The sequence below is a fragment of the Hippocampus bargibanti genome, linkage group LG03 (assembly GCF_051943395.1).
Source record: "Hippocampus bargibanti isolate YZ-2025 linkage group LG03, ASM5194339v1, whole genome shotgun sequence".
NCBI lineage: Eukaryota > Metazoa > Chordata > Actinopteri > Syngnathiformes > Syngnathidae > Hippocampus > Hippocampus bargibanti.
The window spans coordinates 8,521,735-8,540,325 of NC_142736.1; the positions used below are offsets into that span (position 1 = coordinate 8,521,735).

At 45.6% G+C, this 18,591-nt stretch overlaps 1 protein-coding gene across 1 annotated transcript; it reads right to left on the bottom strand.

Annotated features, from left to right (window-relative positions):
* Window positions 1-7,481: 7,481 nt before the first annotated feature.
* On the bottom strand, window positions 7,482-12,681 carry LOC148900222 (retinal cone rhodopsin-sensitive cGMP 3',5'-cyclic phosphodiesterase subunit gamma-like). Its single transcript, XM_088991799.1, has 4 exons — window positions 12,416-12,681; window positions 8,020-8,128; window positions 7,904-7,938; window positions 7,482-7,826 (listed from the first exon to the last, which is right to left on the bottom strand). Exons 2-4 carry the CDS (start codon window positions 8,124-8,126, stop codon window positions 7,750-7,752), a joined length of 219 nt encoding a protein of 72 aa, XP_088847925.1. The 5' UTR covers window positions 8,127-8,128; window positions 12,416-12,681; the 3' UTR covers window positions 7,482-7,749.
* Window positions 12,682-18,591: the final 5,910 nt, after the last annotated feature.

Here is an 18,591-nt window from a genome sequence, read left to right on the forward strand (position 1 = left end):
CGCGTCAATCTGAATGTTTTGTTTTTTGTCCTTCACCATATCGCATATTATATGGTGGAGGTCTGTAAGATTCCCCATGTTTCCTTCTCGGTATAGGTTTCTTTTTGCAGTGGCGAGCAATATGCCCTACACTGCCACAACTGTAGCATCGATCATTGTGCGGCATCCATCTCTTCATCCGATCCTGGTATAACACGTTCTCCATTATGTTACCCATGGTAGATGCCATCACATGTTCCATCGGCGAATTTGCACCATTTCCCCACTTTTTTCTCACCACTTCTTGGGCGTGTATTGCCCACTCCATGAGATCAACCAACCTTCCAGTCCGGTGTTGGACATAATGTTTGCGAATGAAATCTCCAATTTCCGGCGTCAAATTCTGCAAAAATGTTTGCTTGAATTGGTTGACATATATGGAATTCTCATCAGCAGATTCAGGAATACAGCAGTGGTTTCGAAAAACATTTTCCAAGCGTCCCCGAAAAATGTTAATATCTTCCCCACGTAACTGTCTACAATTCTGAATCAAGCCAAAGTTTGGTGTTTTTTTCCATAATGTTCGGATGTTTTCACAAATCAATCTCCGTTGGGTTGTTGCTTCCTCGTACGTCATGTTCGTTCCCGTCGATGTTTTCCCAGTAAAGTCACCTTTCACCCGATTCCAATGGTGTCCCAAGCATCTCCTGAGAACCTTAAGTGTTTCTTGTCCATTCAACTGGTAAGAAGCACACAATTCCTCAAAATTCTCAGTCCAACTTTCTGCATTTTCAACAACATTACCTAGTCCTTTACACACCTCTGCGACATCACTGTCGCCCCATGGCCGATAAACCAAGATAGTTTGATCATGTATGCTTGAAGAATTAGGATTTGCTACCTGAATAAGTGGTAAGGCGTCACAGTCGCTTCCATTGTTCATTTCAATTCCATTCAACTCTTCAAACGGATACAATTGTCCAGAACAATTTGCTTTGCTCCTTGTACGCGAAGAGACACAATCAGCAGCAATCTGATTTGCCATATCAGGTTGTAATCCTCGTATTCCTCCAGTAGGGGTCATAAGCGCTCCATTCTGCTGGTCTGCCCAACAGACATTTGGAGTCATCACCGGGGGGGCCCACACAGGGGGGCCCACCCGCCCCACAGGGGTTGAACAAATGGCGTCCTCCCCTTTCTTCAGCCCTGCGGAGGAGGGGTAGAAGGAGGAGGGGGAAGAGAAGGAGTGGTAGGAGGGGGGTTGTGGCGCCTGCCCGGGGCAGCCCCCCGCCTCTCGCCTCTAAAGACAGTCTTTAAATATTTGGCTACATTGTATGTAGAGGAGTCAATGCTACAAAAAATGGGTCTGAGGGGGAACCCTTCTATATGTACTTTTGGCAGGCCATAGATACATGGCGTGGCCTCTCCCGGGTATAATCTAAAATGCATCTGTTTGTCTATATGTTTATCTTTCTCTAACTTTTGGAGTCTATTAGTTCTTTCTTGTATCTATTGGAAGGGTCCCTTTTTAGTTGCTCATAAGTGGAAGAATCACTCATTGACCTATTTATTTTGTCTTCATAATCCGATGTGTTGAGAAGCACTGTACACCTACCCTTGTCTGCTGGCAAAATAGTAATATTTTTATCTTTTTGTAGAGTAGTTAACGCCTTTCTCTCTTCTAATGTTATGTTGGGCGGAGGTGGTTTGGCACTTCTCAGAAGAAGAAGAAGAATTTTAATGTGCAGATCACCTGCCTCTGCATAGGAAAGTTTGTAATTTTTTTAATAGCCGATTCAGTACCTGTGATGTAGTCTATTGTAGGTATTGTTTTAGGAGTTAATGAGAAATTTAAACCTTTTGTTGGTACCACCTTTTCTGTCTCTGAGAGATCTCTGACAATTTTTTAATAATAAAATAATCTGCTCATACCTAATTTTTCCCGTGTTTACAAGTAGCTGTGATTGTTTGTGTAAAAATATTTTTTCAAATTTACCCTTTTATCTCTCTTTGGTTTTGCAGTGGTGCCTCATGTATCCAGATTTGGTAAATTTGGCACAATTACTGATAGATTTTGTGGGTAAGTTCATTTTGTAATCGTTGATAAGTTTCTATTTCTGACTGTTTGTTTTTTTATCACTATGTTAAGTCTCCTAATTCACAAATTTAGTATTTTCCTAGTATAATTTTGTTGCATTTTATCGGCTAAGTATCCGAGTTCCAGGGGTGCTTGCTTCAAGCATTTAGGAATTAACCGGCTCCGTCTACATCTAAGATTGAATCTGACATGGTTCTTGAAGTCAGCTAATTTAAAAATGGCCTTTTCTAAGGTACGTACCAGCAGAAGTATGCCTCTCCCAAAGTTGGCAGCAATACGTCTATTGCTCCAAGATATTGACCTCACTGTTCTTTGCAACGACAAAAGCATTCAACCCTTCGCCCAATTCTCACGTCATAAAGCTTGTCACCATTATTTTTGCTGTTTGTCTTTTCTGAACGTGGTGTTTCCCAGCAGTAATTCCAAAGACTAGATCTCTGTGTATGGTCTTTCTATTCTGACACCCCACGGCACAAGACTAATACGACTCAAAAGCGAGTGTCATCTGGCTCGAAGATGCACACGCACGTTTTGCAAGTTCCATGTTGTTGTTTTTTTTTTCTCGAATCCTCATAACATAGATACATTACATTCAAACCCAGTTTTCTTTATTGCTTTTTTATCATATCAAGGCAATGAAAATACTGTAATTCATTCATATTGAAATGAAGTTAAACTTGAGGTGGCTAAAACAGAGTGGTGTATTTAATTATCTAATTTAACCATGAAGGCTCATTATGTACAGTATTTGTAAACCACTTGGTCATTTTGATAGTAGGCTAATATAACTGATATACTGTACATACCACATGTGCTGACTTCATATTGAGGCTTATGAGGCGAGACCAATAAAGGCTAATCCAATCCAACATACGCCATTTAATTTTTTGAGGCCTTGGACAGATTTTTTGGTCCAACTCAGGAGTACTTATGGTAGATTATGAAATTTCATAAATTGATTCACTGTTGTCATGCATTCATTCAATCATGTAGTCATATTTTGGCGTGCGTTATCCTCACTGGGGTCGCGGAGCATATCCCACCTGTTTTGAGGCACTCGGCAGGGAACACCCTGAACCGTCTGCCAGCGACTCCCAACAACAACCCACACCTAGGGTCACTTTGGAGTGTTCAATCAGCCTGCCATGCGTGTTTATTGTAATGTGGGAGATACATCTGCACTGTGAAGTCAGTGCGCTAACCACTCGACTACCGGGTGTAGCATATGTCACAGTGCTATGTAACATTGTGACAGTGTCGTAAAGCGGCAGTGACGACACACCCGCAGGTAGATGAACAGGTAGCGGAACAATAAAGACGTTGACAAAGCAATGTCCTCTTGTTCCTTCGGACATAACATTGGCGACGAAGTACATCACGCTCCCCCCGGTCAGCAGCCAGTGCCGTGGTCCCGCTGGTATGACTCTTTCACGACATATCTGACATAGATCGGACCAAACAAAGCAAGCGGCTATCAGAATCAGAATCAGAATCAGAATCAGAATCACAATCATCTTTATTGCCAAGTATGTAGAACACACAAGGAATTTGTTTCCGGTAGAACACGCTGCACTAGTATCGTTGTCAAAAAAACTGCTAAGTGGCACTGTCCAGTTCCATTTTGGCTACTGTTGAACTATGCTCTGCGTTGAACTAACTACTATGTTCGGCTATGCTCGTGCACAGCTGATGTCACATCCTGATTGCCGTCAGGTGCGCGCCCCTCCCCTCCCTGTTCCTCCGGCTCGCACACCTGATTTCCATTCACTTATGTGCTTTCTGACTATAAAAGTCACCCGGTTCGTCTCGGTATTCAACGGTATATTTCCCGTTGTGACTTATGGCAACCACCGTACGCTAGGTTGGTATCGCTCGGTATTTGCTGCACCGTCGTTTGTCTTGTTATTTTCTTTTCCCCCTGCGTGTCTCAGTAAAAGCCTCTTTTGAACCCATTACAGTCTCCATCGTGTATTTTGGATCCAGCTCCCTTTTGTCCGACGAGGTCGTTTGCTCTCTCCTTGTGCGGACGTGACAGCTGGGGCAGTGAGGGGCAGCGCATTTTTCATACCCTCGGACCTGCGCTGACATACGGGGATTGTCAGAATCAGAATCAGAATCATCTTTATTGCCAAGTATGTAGAACACACAAGGAATTTGTTTCCGGTAGATGTCTGGCCTTATTGGCCAGACATCCCCCCCCCCCCCCCCCCCCCCCCCCGCAGAGCGTGATGGCAACGCACGGGCGAGTTGCTACACCACCTCATTGCCGACCTGCGGTGTTCAGCAGGCCTCTGTAAATTCGCCCGTTTAGAAGATGAGATGATTTGGGATCAATTAGCGGAGCACAGGATTGATCCCAAACTAAGAGAGACACTGTTACTTTCGTCTGACGACCTCCCACTCCCAAAGGCTGTGGAATTGGTGTTCCAACTGGAGAACGCAGCACAATTCGCAGCTCGGCTCACGAACCCACCCACCCGTTCACACTCTCCTGCATTGGCACAGTTCGTTGCTCCGACTCCTGAATTCCCAGACTCCACCTCCACCTACGACGGTGACAAGATAAATGTGGACAGACGTCAAGGGGCAGACACACGGAGGCCTTGTGCAAACTGCAGGTCTGTCTGGCACCCCACACGTGCACCCACTTGCAAAGCCACCGGACAAAAATGCCAGCACTGCGGCAAGATAAACTACTTTGTCAGGATGTGCCACTCTGCTACCATGTCAACATACGTTTCACCCCACACACCTGTCCGGCCGTGGCGGACACCATACACTCCGTGGGCTCCTGCGCCAGGCCATTCAAGTGGTATACAGTGGAACTGGATGGAGAGCACGTCGTTTGCATGACTTCGCGTCCCAGTACCAGTATGCAAAGTCGACCATTGCTACGTGTGGCTAAGGGTGTTTCTGTGTTGTCCAAGCAACGCTCTCAGGCAATAGAAGAGGTTGAAAAACTTCTGTTGATTTGGATTAATGCAAATCAGCTAGCAGTGGACCGTGTGAGTGAGGGTAGTATCGCCGAGAAAGGACGACAAATTCACTTGGATATCATCAAGAGGCAACTACATCAACTACCATCACAAAGGTAAATAAAATGACTTTATCATACAGTACAGTTTATTTCTTTAATTACAATACAATAGCACATTCATTATACATGAAATAAGGTATATTATGTGTACGTTTAATGCTTATTTAGTAGAAAATTATGTTTTATGGGGACCTAGGAACGGATTATTCTCATTTTAATGGTCTCTTACGGGAAATAAATGTTTGGCAGATGAACTTTTCACCTTACACACACTTTCTGGGAACCAATTAAGTTCGTAAGCCGAGGTATCACTGTACTGTACTTCTTAAGACTAACTCTAGAAAAAAAAGTGGTGCTTAATGTTGACACTGAAGCAAGCAGCCCAGAATGTGAAATGATATGCCTCAAGACCTTCCTCCATTTCACAACATCCGCTTTTTCCATTTACAACCAAACCAGTTTAACGGCTAACATTCAGGTGAATAATAAATCAGAATTAATTGTGTTTTGGTGGCACAGTGTTTAGACCAGGGGTGGGCAAACTTTTTGACTCGCGGGCCGCATTGGGTTCTAAAATTTGACAGAGGAGCATTTGGAGGGAGTGTTAGGGCCGGGAATACTAAATCTAAAGCATTAAAGGACAACCGACGCCTCCGGACAAGTTATGTCCATAATTTATAAAATCACTTCAAATGACTTTGGCTGAGCATATTTTACAAAGATTTCACAGCATATAGCTATAGTTTACGTTCTAAGACTTGCGCTGAATATTCACGAAGTCTTGTTTTCGAGTTGATGACGATCCCCATGTGACATCACGTTTAGACCGCCCCTGACCGAGAAAGCGACACACAATGCATTTTGGGTACTTTGTTTGGTCTGAAAACTTTGTGTTGATCCGTGTTGATGGCGAAATTAGAAGGAAAACACATAAATAACGCCATGGTGAATCGTTGTGTGTTGCACCAAGACAACTATTTGATATTCGCAAATATGATATAACGCAAATTCCCAGTTGACAAATCAGCCCATTTCCAACGGAGCTTGGGCGCAATCTTCTGCATTTTCTGGGTGCTACATTGCTGTCATTGACGACTCGAATTGATATGGGAGGACTCCTTGAATCAATTGCAAACATTTATGCTTTCCTCTTCAGAACTATTTGGATCATATTCATAACTGGATGAGTAACAAGAAAACATCTCCGAATCTGAAGCCATTGTTTTGATTCTCGAGCAAGGCAAGATGTCTTGGCGTGACGTCACGAACAAGGGGGTGGGACCTTCTGAAACTGACCACCGTGTGAGTGAGGTTAGTATCGCCGAGAAAGGACGACAAATTCACTTGGATATCATCAAGAGGCAACTACATCAACTACCATCACCAAGGTAAATAAATAATTCATTTTGAAGTCATTTTTATTGGTGTTTTTCATTTACCTAAAAATATCAGCCTGCCTGTTTTGGGTATTTTAGATGCTATAAAACGTTTTTCTGATGTCAGTGGGAAACACCAAAAAAATGGTCCCTGTTGTCCTTTAAATGTAGTGTGTACAATCCTCATAGCACAGTAAGAACCCAATTTATTTACTGTCTTTCAAATGTGAAAAATATCCCTGATCAGTTAATAAATTTGTCTCAAGGAATATGGCGTTTACATACTATTTCGCAGATACTTGGAGGAGGAAATGGAAATAGATTAAAATAACATATGCACTGTGATTCATCAAGATTGCGTCTGTTTTAATAAGTTTTCATTGAAGGGGCAAAGTTAAAGAAATCAACATTTATTGAAAAATGGAATCACTTTCATCATTCAAAACATATTATTCCACAACGAAATAGTCAAGCTCAATAATACCTACTTGTGTTAAATTCCGCCAAATCATAGATGGTTTGTCCTGACCGCGCGCTCAACAAACTCCTCACTGACGCCCTCGCCTTCACAAGCAAACAATATACGTTTACCGTCGCCGAGCACACAGACATAGGCTACCTGCAGTGAAATTTGCATAGTCGGCACGGCAGCCAATCAGAAGCCTGCTTCTTTCTTCCGGACTTTTGCAAGCGTTATAAAGTCGTGCAATTGAATATAATTTTCCAAAATAAATGCACAGAACCTCAGCCCAGAAGAAAGATTCAAAAGAAGCTGACAACATATGTGACGCTACAAAACGTAAATTTACATTAAACCGTGACTGTAAAGTGTACTTGAGACATATGAAAGGGGCTTAGTGGCTCGTAGGAAGCAATGTAAACGTTGCATTGTGCACCACAATGACAATCGACTCCTGCAGCAAAATCTAAAAACATGTCCATTTACCGTGTAAATTAAGCAAGGTAGCATTTCTCGTGTAAATTAAGCAAGGTAGCATTTCTCGTAGGTACTTTCTAGATTAAAAAAAAACTTTATACTTTGTGCCAATGTTTTTTAATATGATTAGTTGTCTCATTGTGCTTCAAATTGTGAAAAATGAGGCAGGCAACTTTTCAGTTATCTGCCCTGTTGTCCGCTAATTTTTTGTCATGAGTTTCAGACACTGTTTTTACTATAATTTGGGCAGGTTCGGCGGGCCGGATTAAAAAGCCTAACGGGCCGTATGTGGCCCGTGGGCTGTAGTTTGCCCATGCCTGGTTTAGACAGTGCCAAACTGGGCGAGATCACTCAGCTCCATGTCCCCAAAAGCCTCCCATGGGCAGATGACTTCTGTATCTAAAGCAAAACAAGAAAACACATGTTAAAACAGTGTTCGGGCTTTCTCATTACTTACTTATTTCAGTGATGCGTACCCCTGATGCCATCCATCCCAGGAATATCATCAAATCTAACAAGAAGATGTCATGATGTTATTTGATATAATGGCACATGACTAATGACACGTGACTTGTGTTGACGGTCAACTTACTCCTTCTGTCCAGCTTTGGGAGCTTTGCTTTTAAACAGTCTTGTCTCCTTCTCCTTTGAATTGGGTGGATTGGCATTGGCACCCTCTGGTTTTGCTGTCACATTCATTTCTATAAATACATTAAATTACAGCATTATTTCCGACAAATACAGTCAAATGTTTGCCATCACTAATGGCAAACATTTGACCATCACCTTTTATTTCCTGGAGAGGGCAGGGTTGCCCTCTTCTTGTCGTTCCATGGTGATGCGGGCCTTTGGGCAGACTGTTAAGACTTCTGGAATCAGTCCCTTGAGCGGGGGTACTGTCACGTTCTGGTTGGCAAACAACGGGTGGCGCTTTCGCCCCCCCCCCCCCCCCCCCTTGCAGCTGCACAGGTGCGTTTCAATCAGTGGCAGTTAAAAGGACTCCCGGCACGACCATTTGGGTCAAGTATTTGTTTCACCCGGCGTGACCGGTTTCAGGCCGTGACCCGATTTCTCCACTATGAGACTAACAAAGGTTATTTTATCTTAAAATAGGACAAAGTAAATACACATTAATAAATGTTTACAGTCGATGCCCATGTATCGCCACTATTGCAGTATATTCCAGTAAAAAGCTGATCTTAAAATACACAGAACCAGACCACCGCTGCACAGATACAAATGTTCAGAAACTGGTTCTGCGGTCACATTCATTTCTATAAATCAATTAAATTACTGTATTATTTCCAACAAATACAGTCAAATGTTTTCCATCACTAATGAAACATGTTTTGTCATAAAATAAAATTACATAAACATTGATATAAAATAAAAATACAATTTTAATAAAAATGTGATCCTCTCTTCTTTCATCCGTAATTGATCCATAAACAAAGAAACTGCTGTGTGAACGAATGGATGAGTGATGAGTGTGAAGAGTGAACGAATGGATGTCTGAATGGCTTTGTCTTTTGCGTTGTCAAGTGATTCTGTTATTTTGACTTGAAGAGTGTCACGTTCTGGTAGGCGACCAATGTGTGGCGCTGTCGGCCCCGCCTGCAGCGGCGCAGGTGTTGGTTGTATCAATCAGTGGCAGTTAAAAAGACTCCCGGCACGAGCATTCGGTGTCGGGGCATTGTGTTTGTTTCACCCTGTTAGGTTTGTTTCATCAATGTCATGGTTTACTCATGGTTTTCTTTGACACTTTGGATTTTTCTGTTCTGATGACTTTGATGCTTTAGATTTTGTTGCTGCTGACTTTACTTTAATACAATGTGTCAAATACACCCTCATCCTCCCTCTTGCCTGCTTTTTTTGGGATCCCCCACCACCCACCACCTCGCAAACCCTGACAGAATGACCCAACCACCAACCGGATCCCGTAGGTACAACATCCGCTTGGAGGCATGGTTTGTCGCATCATTGTGTGAATGGAGTCACACTCACGTCAGGCCGAGACCTGTTCCCACGTGGCCGCCCAGGGTTCCACTCGGTGCCTGGCAGTGCACGTCCACGTCCAGCCATGCTTCGTCGTGTGTTTGTTTGAATTGATTCACATTCACCTCCACGACGAGCCGTACCACGGCCAAGTCACACCGTGACCCAATTCACCGCTGGATCCCGCAGATGCAAAGGACTGGTCTCATTTCCACCCTGTGCAGGGCACGTCCACGTTGGGCCATGCATCGTCGTGTTATTATTTGAATGGAGTTACATTCACGTCCACGACGAGGCATGCCACGCCCACGTCAGGCCGAGACATGTTCCCATGTGGCCGTCCAGGGTGCCACTCTGCGCCTGACAGATCATGTCCACGTTGAGCTATGCTTCGCTGTGTGTTTGTATGAATTGAGTCACGTTCACATCCACGACATGCTGTGCCACGTCCACGTCAGGCCGAGTCCTATTCCCATCAGGCCGTCACCTTTCTGTTCCCCGGCGAGGCGAAGGACGCCGCTGCCTTTTATTTCATGTTCCCTGAAAAGGCAAGGGTTGCCGTTTCCTTTCTGTTCCGCGGCGAGTTGAAGGATGCCGTCGCCTTTTATGTCATGGAGAGGCAAGGGTTGCCGTCTCATTCTCGTTACCCAGCGACGCGAAGGACGCCGTCACCTTTTATTTCTTGGAGAGGCAAGGGTTGCCGTCTCCTTCTCGTTCCATGGTGAGACGGGCCTTTTTGCAGACTGTCAGGACTTCTGGAATCAGTCCCTTGATGGGGGATACTGTCACGTTCTGGTTGGCAACCAACGGGTGGAGCTTTCGCCCCCCCCCCCCCCCCCCCCATATGCAGCTGCACAGGTGTTGGTCGTTTCAGTGGCAGTTAAAAGGACTCCCGGCACGACCATTCGGTGTTGGGTCAAGTATTTGTTTCACCTTGTCAAGTTTGTTTCATCTTGCCAAACATTACTCATAGTTTTGTTTGCTACTTTGTTGTTTGAGATTTTGTTCCTGCTGACTTTATTTTTATACAGTTTGTCAAATGCACCCTGCTCCTCAACTCCTTCCTGCATTTTTGGGATCCACAACCATCCACCACTTTGCAAACCGAGACAAAGATGGCACCACAAGAGTGGCTGCCTTTACAACAGCTCCTATAATTTGTTCTCCTACTTCTTCTTTGTCCTTTCCTCTTCCTTTCATAATTTTGCTGCTGTGAATTAGGAATTTCTCCACTATGAGACTAATAGAGGTTATCTTATCTTAAAATATGACGAAGTAAATACACATTAGTAAATGTTTACAGTTGATGCCCATGTATGGCCACTATTGCAGTATATTCCAGTAAAAAGCTGATCTTAAAATACACAGAACCAAACCACCGCTGCACAGATACAAACGTTCAGAAACTACTGTATCTCCGCCCTCTGCCCCACAGATCCACAAACTGGACGTTAAACGGCTCTTCAAGCAGCAGAGTCCCCCTCCTGCCTGAAAGTCTGCGCTGACCAGCTGGCTCCAGTCTTCACGCAAATCTCGAACAGATCCCTGGAAGGCTGTGAAGTCCCATCCTGCTTCAAACAGTCTACCATCATCCCAGTTCCAAAGAAACGGACATCGGGATTGAATGACTATAGACGTTTGTTGTTCTGATATCTGTGGTCATGAAGTCCTTTGAACGCCTCGTACTGAACCACCTAAAGAACATCACCGGACCTCCCCTGGACCCTCTTCAGTTTGCCTACCGGGCAAACAGGTCTGTGGAGGATGCACTCAATGTCGGGCTGCACCACATCCTCGAGCACCGCGAGAACACATGAACCTACGCAATGATCCTATTTGTGGACCTCAACTCTTCACCATCATCCCGGAACTCCTCACCACCAAACATCTCCAATATATATGAAATAAAACATTGTCCGCCATTTTCAAACACACTAAACTCGACTTTCCCTGCCACAAAAATCTAGAAGCACCCGTTTTTATTCCAAGGACACGTGTGCTCTTAATGATATCAGAATCTTAAATGCACATACTTCACTCTACAAACCTGTCCAAAGGGTCGACCACTTTCACATCTTTAGGGTGCCCAAATGCAATCTTCAACTCTATCTAATGTGTAAAAATAACAAATGCAACCATTTACAAAGATAATCCAATCTGTGGGTTAGGAAAACAACCTAGCATTTTCGAAAGTGTTGAATTGACCATTCATAAATAAGTCAGACACTCCTCCACTATGAATCAACTGGGATAGTGTCATATTCGGATTCGGCAGCATGTGGCGGGTTCGCTGCCAATCACCTTATTATGTCACTAGGGAATTAAGGGGCATCATTCGGTCATGGCATTGCCGGTGAATTCATGTTGCCTCACCACTGCCATTGACGGGTTTGACTATTTCGTCTCAGCTTTACTTGTGTGTCCCGGTCCGAGGCCCCTCCACGAGATTTATTCTCTCATTGGAGTATTACTTGTTCCACTCTCTTGTTGAGTAACTTAAATCATTTGTATCTTTTTTTCTCCCCTTGCTTGTTTCTCCCCTTGTATTTTCTCCCCTTGCTCTAGTTTTAGTTGGTATTTAATTTATTCATATTCTCCTGGTCCGTATTTGACCAGCGCCTGTAGTTTATATTTTTGTTTTGTGCGTGTTTACATACCACTTTAAATCATTGGTGTGGTACGCCTGTCTCTGTCTGGTACTTTGGGGATCCAGCTAATTATTTTGCTCCGAACAAGGCATGACTCTCGTCGCCTCATTTGGAGCACGACAGATAGGACAGTTATTGATCTGTGATTACGTTTTAAAATCACAACGTTTATACTATTAGACATGTCAGTCTTCTCACATTTCTATTATGCATTATCCACGCCTTATATGTTTGCTGCTGAATATTGCAAATTTCCCCGTTGTGGGACAATTAAAGGCTTTCTGATTCTGATACAAACTCCAATACAGCTCATAAAATAATATGTGGTGCCAGCAGGAGCCTAACCTGTATGTCAGTTTGGGGTTTGGTTGAATACAGAAGAGTACGCAGTCTGGAAGCCCTCAGAAGAAAAAGATGAAAAACAAAGAGAAGTTTCTCTTTCTTTTTGCACTTCCTGTTCTGTGCTTCACTATGCCGGCCCCCTTATATACTGGTCATCGACAAAGCCGTTAATATATCTGAGGCAGGAAATTATCAAACCGGATTACCTTTATCTCAAAATTTGAGGACAGTATGTGCCCGTGTTGCATCATGTGGCTCATGTGTTCAATCGTGTTTTTCTTCATGTACCAGTATATGTGTTAATGCAGCCTGCTGACTTTTTTTTGAATAAAATATCTCAAATACAACCTCCTGCTCCCTCCTGCCTGCTTTTTGGGATCCACACCCGCCATCACCACCTTGCAAAAACGTGACAATGCCCAACCGCCCCGACCCCGCCCGTCTCAGCATGATGGGGGACAGAGCTTTCAGCTGCTCTGCCCCCAAACTCTGGAACTCACTTCCTCCCAACATTCGTAACATCGATTCTCTTCTCACCTTCAAATCCCATCTCAAAACCCACCTATTTAAAATTGCATTTTCTGTATAGCTCTTTCTCTTGTTTCTATTTATATCTGTATTTTATTTATATTATTTTGTGATTGTATTTTATTTACTATAGTACCTATGCTTGTCTGTGACTGTAAAGTGTCATTGACAGGTTTGAAAGATGCTTATTATTATTATTATTATTATTATTATTATTATTATTATTATTAGTAGTAGTAGTAGTAGTAGTAGTAGTAGTAGTAGTATTAGTATTAGTATTAGTATTAGTATTAGTATTAGTATTAGTATTATTAATTATTATTAATTATTATTCATCAAGAGCAAATGGGGGTTTCAGTACGCAACTCAAGGACAAATCAACTGATGGGTTTATTTTGATCGTTCGTCCCTGGTTCACTGCTTCTGCGGGCGTTGATGGCAGAGGATGGTTAAATCATCTGGAAGCCAGGTGTTGAACAGAAAGTTGGTTTAATCATGAAGATAGCGGAGACATTGTGGGAGGTCAGCGAAGGAGGAAGAGAGAGGAGAGATGAACTAGAATGGGAGAGCATTGATACGGCGCACAGTGTGTGACGCGATAGGATGTGACGTAATGTAAATGCAACATCATGTAAAGGAAGGCAGGATATGACGTATCAGGAAGTCCAAACGTAAACAAAGATTAAGAAGCGATGTTTAGAGATGTTTGTATAGTGAATTACCCCAACATCAACAATGCCACAATGGTCATGGATTGAAGCCCCAGCATCGAGATTGGGAGATGAACACTTTGACACTGAGCCATGGCACTCCGAATGTTGGTTTGCCGGTCTACAATCTTGTGCCATATTTGAATGTTTTCTTTTCTTCTTGTATTTTTTTATTTTATTTTATTTTATTTTTTTGCAAGGAAGCCCTTTGTGCTTTGCATGTGTACATGGTATGTGGTTATTTTGTAGTTTTCTTCAATCCCATTGTTTATGGGTAAATGGGGTGGAATGTAAATTGACAACTCTCATATTAAATCGATCAAGATGTCTTATTTGAAATGCTGCTCAATTTTTAATTTGTGTCCACATTTAAAATGGTTTGATGTGGCCCCCAGCAGCACTGATTGAAACTGGTGCCCTCCTCCAGTATTTAAATTTCCCATCTGTGGTCTTTAGCTATATTTCGGTTCTGGCAACATAAAAATGTTGCTTTTCATTGTTTATATTGTTTTGGAATAGCACACCTGCCTCATCTTTCTGAGGGTGGAGACCCTGCAATTGGCTGGTGACGAGTCCAGGCTCCAGACATAAGTGAGGAAACGATATAGAGAAAAAAAACGCATGGATATATTGGTTGGTCGATTCCTCCCATTCTTATCACGTCGCTCGAGGCTAAAAGGCAGGACTCGAGTGATGGGGGGGAAGGTTGAAGGTAGGATCCGAAATACACGGCAAGACAGGTGTTGAGGAGCAAGAGTCTTTATTGAGACATGCGAGCAAAAAATAACAAACTGGGGTTGGCGAGTGAAGACAACAAAACATCTTTACTAAGATGGCGCCCCCCTGTGTGGCTGCCTCCACAGCAGCTCTTTCCCTTTCTTGTCTACTTTTTCACTTCTTTACTTTTCCGTTTTTGTTTTGCCTAATCTCGTTCCATAAACCTACGGAGAGGAGATGGGCATCTTTTCTTTTGCTCATCGCCGTTATTTTTTACTTTTTCATCGCTCCTGTGAACGGGGAATCCACGCGCACGCGGAATCCCATTGTTTACAGTCGAGACCAGCTACTAGCGTGGCGGGCTAATAGCGGACTAGCGGCCGCCGCACCAGACATCCCCGATGAACTGAAGAGGAGGAAACGAGGATGTCGGGCCGGGAAAGATCGCCGCAAAAGAACGAGGAAATACCGACACGTTCTCCATTCCGTCATCATGGGGAACGTGAGATCGCTCCCAAATAAAATGGACGAGCTGGCGGCGCTAACGCGACATCAGAGGGAGTACCGGGAAGCCAGCTTGCTACTCGTCACGGAGACATGGCTTTCGGCAATCACTCCGGACGCCCACGCAGAGTTGGAGGGCTTCCAACTCGTACGAGCGGACAGAAATGAAGGCAGCGGTAAGCAGAAAGGAGGGGGGATTGCTGTATTTGTGAATGACAAATGTGCAGCGGCACATCACGGTGAAGGAAAAACTTTGCACTCGGGACATCGAGCTGCTAGCCGTTAGCCTCCGGCCGCATTACCTGCCACGGGAATTCTCACACGTCATAGCCGTGACGACGTACATTCCCCCTACGGCAAATGGCGGCGCTGCCTCCGATGCCCTCATATCTGTTGTAAACAAGCTGCAAATCCAGTCCCCCAACGCCTTGTTTATCATCTCAGGGGACTTCAATCACATTTCTCTGAAATTCTCCCTCCCAACATTCACACAGTATGTAACTTGTGCCACCAGAGGCAATAACATATTGGACCTATTTTATTCAAACGCCAAGGATGCATACAAACCCTCCCCCTCCCCCCTCTCGGAAGAGCAGACCACAATATGGTTTATCTCCAGCCTGTGTACAAACCCCTTGTGCGAAGGCAACCAGCTGTGACCCGCACGATCAAAAGATGGTCCACAGAAGCTGAAGAAGCTCTGCGGGACTGTTTTGATTCAACCAGGTGGGAGCTCTTTACTGAGATTCATGGGGAAGACATTGACTCACTCACCAACACCATCACAGACTACATTAACTTTTGTGAACAAAACACCGTACCCACCAGGACTGTGCAGTGTTTTGCCAACAACAAACCATGGATTAATCCCGACATAAAAGTCCTCCTGAAGGAGAAGAAAAGGGCTTTTGTGTCGGGCAACAGAGAGGAACTGAAGGCCGTGCAGATCCAACTGAGGAGGAAGATCAGAGAGGGGAAGAAGGCCTACAGGATGAAAATGGAGGAGCAGCTGCAAGCCAGCAATGTCGCTGGTGTCTGGAAGGGCCTGAAAAACATCTCAGGCCACAAAAGCCCAGTGACATTGAACGAAAAAGACAAGGACTGGGCAGATGAACTCAACCGCTTTTTCAATCGGTTTGACAAGACGCCAGCCGCCCCCGGCCCACCGTCAACTTCACCTGTAGCTGCAACTGCACCAACTCTCACTGTGGCCTTACCCTCCCTGCCCCCTCTCACGACCAGCTTTCCACAACCGACATCTGCCCTCCCAACCGTTGCCACACCCTCAGCCGCCACTCTGCCTCCTGGTTCCTGCCTGTCTGTCACAACTGCGCAGGTGAGGAACCAACTGAGGAGGATGCAGGTGAGGAAGGCAGCAGGTCCGGATGACATCAGTTCCCGACTCCTCAAGACCTGCTCCGACCAGCTGTGTGACATTGTCCAGCACTTGTTCAACCTGAGCCTGAAGCTGGGCAGAGTTCCACAGTTGTGGAAAACGTCATGCCTGGTCTCAGTGCCCAAGATTGCCAACCCCAAAGAGCTCAACAGCTACAGACCGGTGGCGCTGACGTCTCACCTGATTAAGACGCTGGAGAGACTCGTCCTCGCCCACCTGCGACCGCTGGCAAGCTCATCGCTGGACCCGCTGCAGTTTGCCTACCAGCCCAGCATCGGTGTGGAGGATGCCATCATCTACCTCCTCCATACGGCGTTGCTGCACCTGGAGAATGCTGGGAGCACGGTGAGGATCACATTCTTCGATTTCTCCAGTGCCTTCAACACCATCCAGCCAAGTCTACTGGGGGACAAGCTGCAGCATGCCGGAGTCGACCATCACCTCACATCCTAGATTACAGATTACCTCACAAACAGGCCACAGTACGTGAGAGTAAAGAACTGTGAGTCGGGCAGGCTTCTCTGCAGCACCGGAGCGCCGCAGGGAACAGTCCTGGCTCCATTCCTCTTCACCCTCTACACCTCGGACTTCAACTACAACACCCCAACCTGCCACCTTCAGAAGTTCTCTGACGACTCAGCTATTGTCGGCCTCATTACAGAGGGAGACGATAGGGAGTACAGGGGACTGACAAAGGACTTTGTGGACTGGTGCCAGCAGAATCACCTCCAGATCAACACCGGCAAAACCAAGGAGCTGGTGGTGGATTTCTGCAGGAAACAATCGTCACCTGCACCATTGAACATCCAGGGTTCGGACATTGAGAGGGTGACCTCCTACAAGTACCTGGGTGTTACTCTCAACAATAAACTGGACTGGACAACAAACACGGATGCCCTAATCAAAAAGGGACAGAGTCGCCTCTTCCTCCTCAGGAAACTGAGGTCTTTTGGAGTTCAGGGGTCACTCCTAAAGACTTTCTATGACTCTGTGGTGGCATCAGCCATCCACTATGGCATTGTCTGCTGGTCAGGCAGCATCACCACCCGGGACAGAAAAAGACTGGAGTTCTGTCGTGGGCTGCTCACTGGACTCTCTAGAGGAGGTGGGCAACAGACGGACGCTAGCTAAACTAAAAGCTATGACGGACAGCCCCTCCCACCCCCTCCTGCCCATCCTGACAGCTCTGGGTAGCTCCTTTAGCCAGAGACTATTACACCCGCGCTGCAAGAAGGAGAGGTACCGCCGCTCGTTCCTACCGACTGCTGTCAGGCTTCACAATTCCCAATGATCACATGTGAAAAAAAAAAAAAAAAAAAAAAAAACTGGACACTTGTAAATATGGGTTGTTGCAATATATCTAAATGCATTTCTTGATTCTGCACTATGTACAGTCTTGTTTATAGAACGGTTTTTGCACATCTACATTTGCACAGTATACAGTTGAGGCTATTTATTTTGTTATGCTTAGAATATCTTGTTTTCTATCCTTTCACTCCCACCGCAACCCCATCCCTCTTCAATTGCTGCTGTGGACTGCAAATTTCCCCATTGCGGGACGAATAAAGGTATTCTGATCTGATGGCAGACCTGATGGCAAGGTAATGGCGTGGGTAACTTCCAGAATACTCCGACGGAGACGGTAGTGTGCGATCGGCAAATATAGTCAGAAGGCACAATCAAATGAATGACAAACAGCTGTGGGAACCCGGGTGAGTGATGATGGGAGGGGCCGTCTACAGTGAGCAGCGGAGGAGGTGACAGGAGGGGCGGGGCGCGCCCAGGACGGCGACGAGATGTGACAGTGCCCCCCCCTCAACGGACGGCTCTTAGCGACCAACCAGGTTTGGATGGGTGAGCCGCATGGAACGCCCGGATGAGAGACGGGTCGAGGATCCAGGCACGTGGGACCCACTGTCGTTCCTCCGGTCCATAGCCCTCCCAGTGGACCAGGTACTGCACTCCCCTGCCCATGCGCCTGGAGTCCAGTATCTCCCGCACGGTGTAGACCGGTCTGTCGGCCAACATCCGGGGGGGGGGGGGGCGTGGGGGCTAAGGAGCTGATTTCCACTGGCTTGAGGAGGGAAACGTGGAATACGGGGTGGATCCGCATGGTGGGTGGCAGCCGGAGCCTCACCGAGACCGGGCTGAGGATGGCCTCGATGGGGAAGGGACCCGTGAAGCGTGGGCCCAGTTTGGCTGGAGTCCCTGCTAGCCGAAGGTCCCTCGTGGACAGCCAAACCTCCTGCCTGACCTGGTAGCTGGGTGCCTGTCGCCGATGACGGTCCGCAATCCGCTGGTTCCGGGATGCCGTGCATGACAGG

Bases quoted from the DNA above. Each gene is read 5' to 3' on its own strand.
- LOC148900222 (XM_088991799.1), bottom strand. From the start codon at position 8,126: ATGAATGTGACAGCAAAACCAGAGGGTGCCAATGCCAATCCACCCAAT. The intron at 7,939-8,019 runs GTAAGTTGACCG...TCTTCTTGTTAG, and splicing joins CCCAAAGCTGGACAGAAGGA to ATTTGATGATATTCCTGGGA. The intron at 7,827-7,903 runs GTACGCATCACT...GTTTTGCTTTAG, and splicing joins TGGGATGGATGGCATCAGGG to ATACAGAAGTCATCTGCCCA.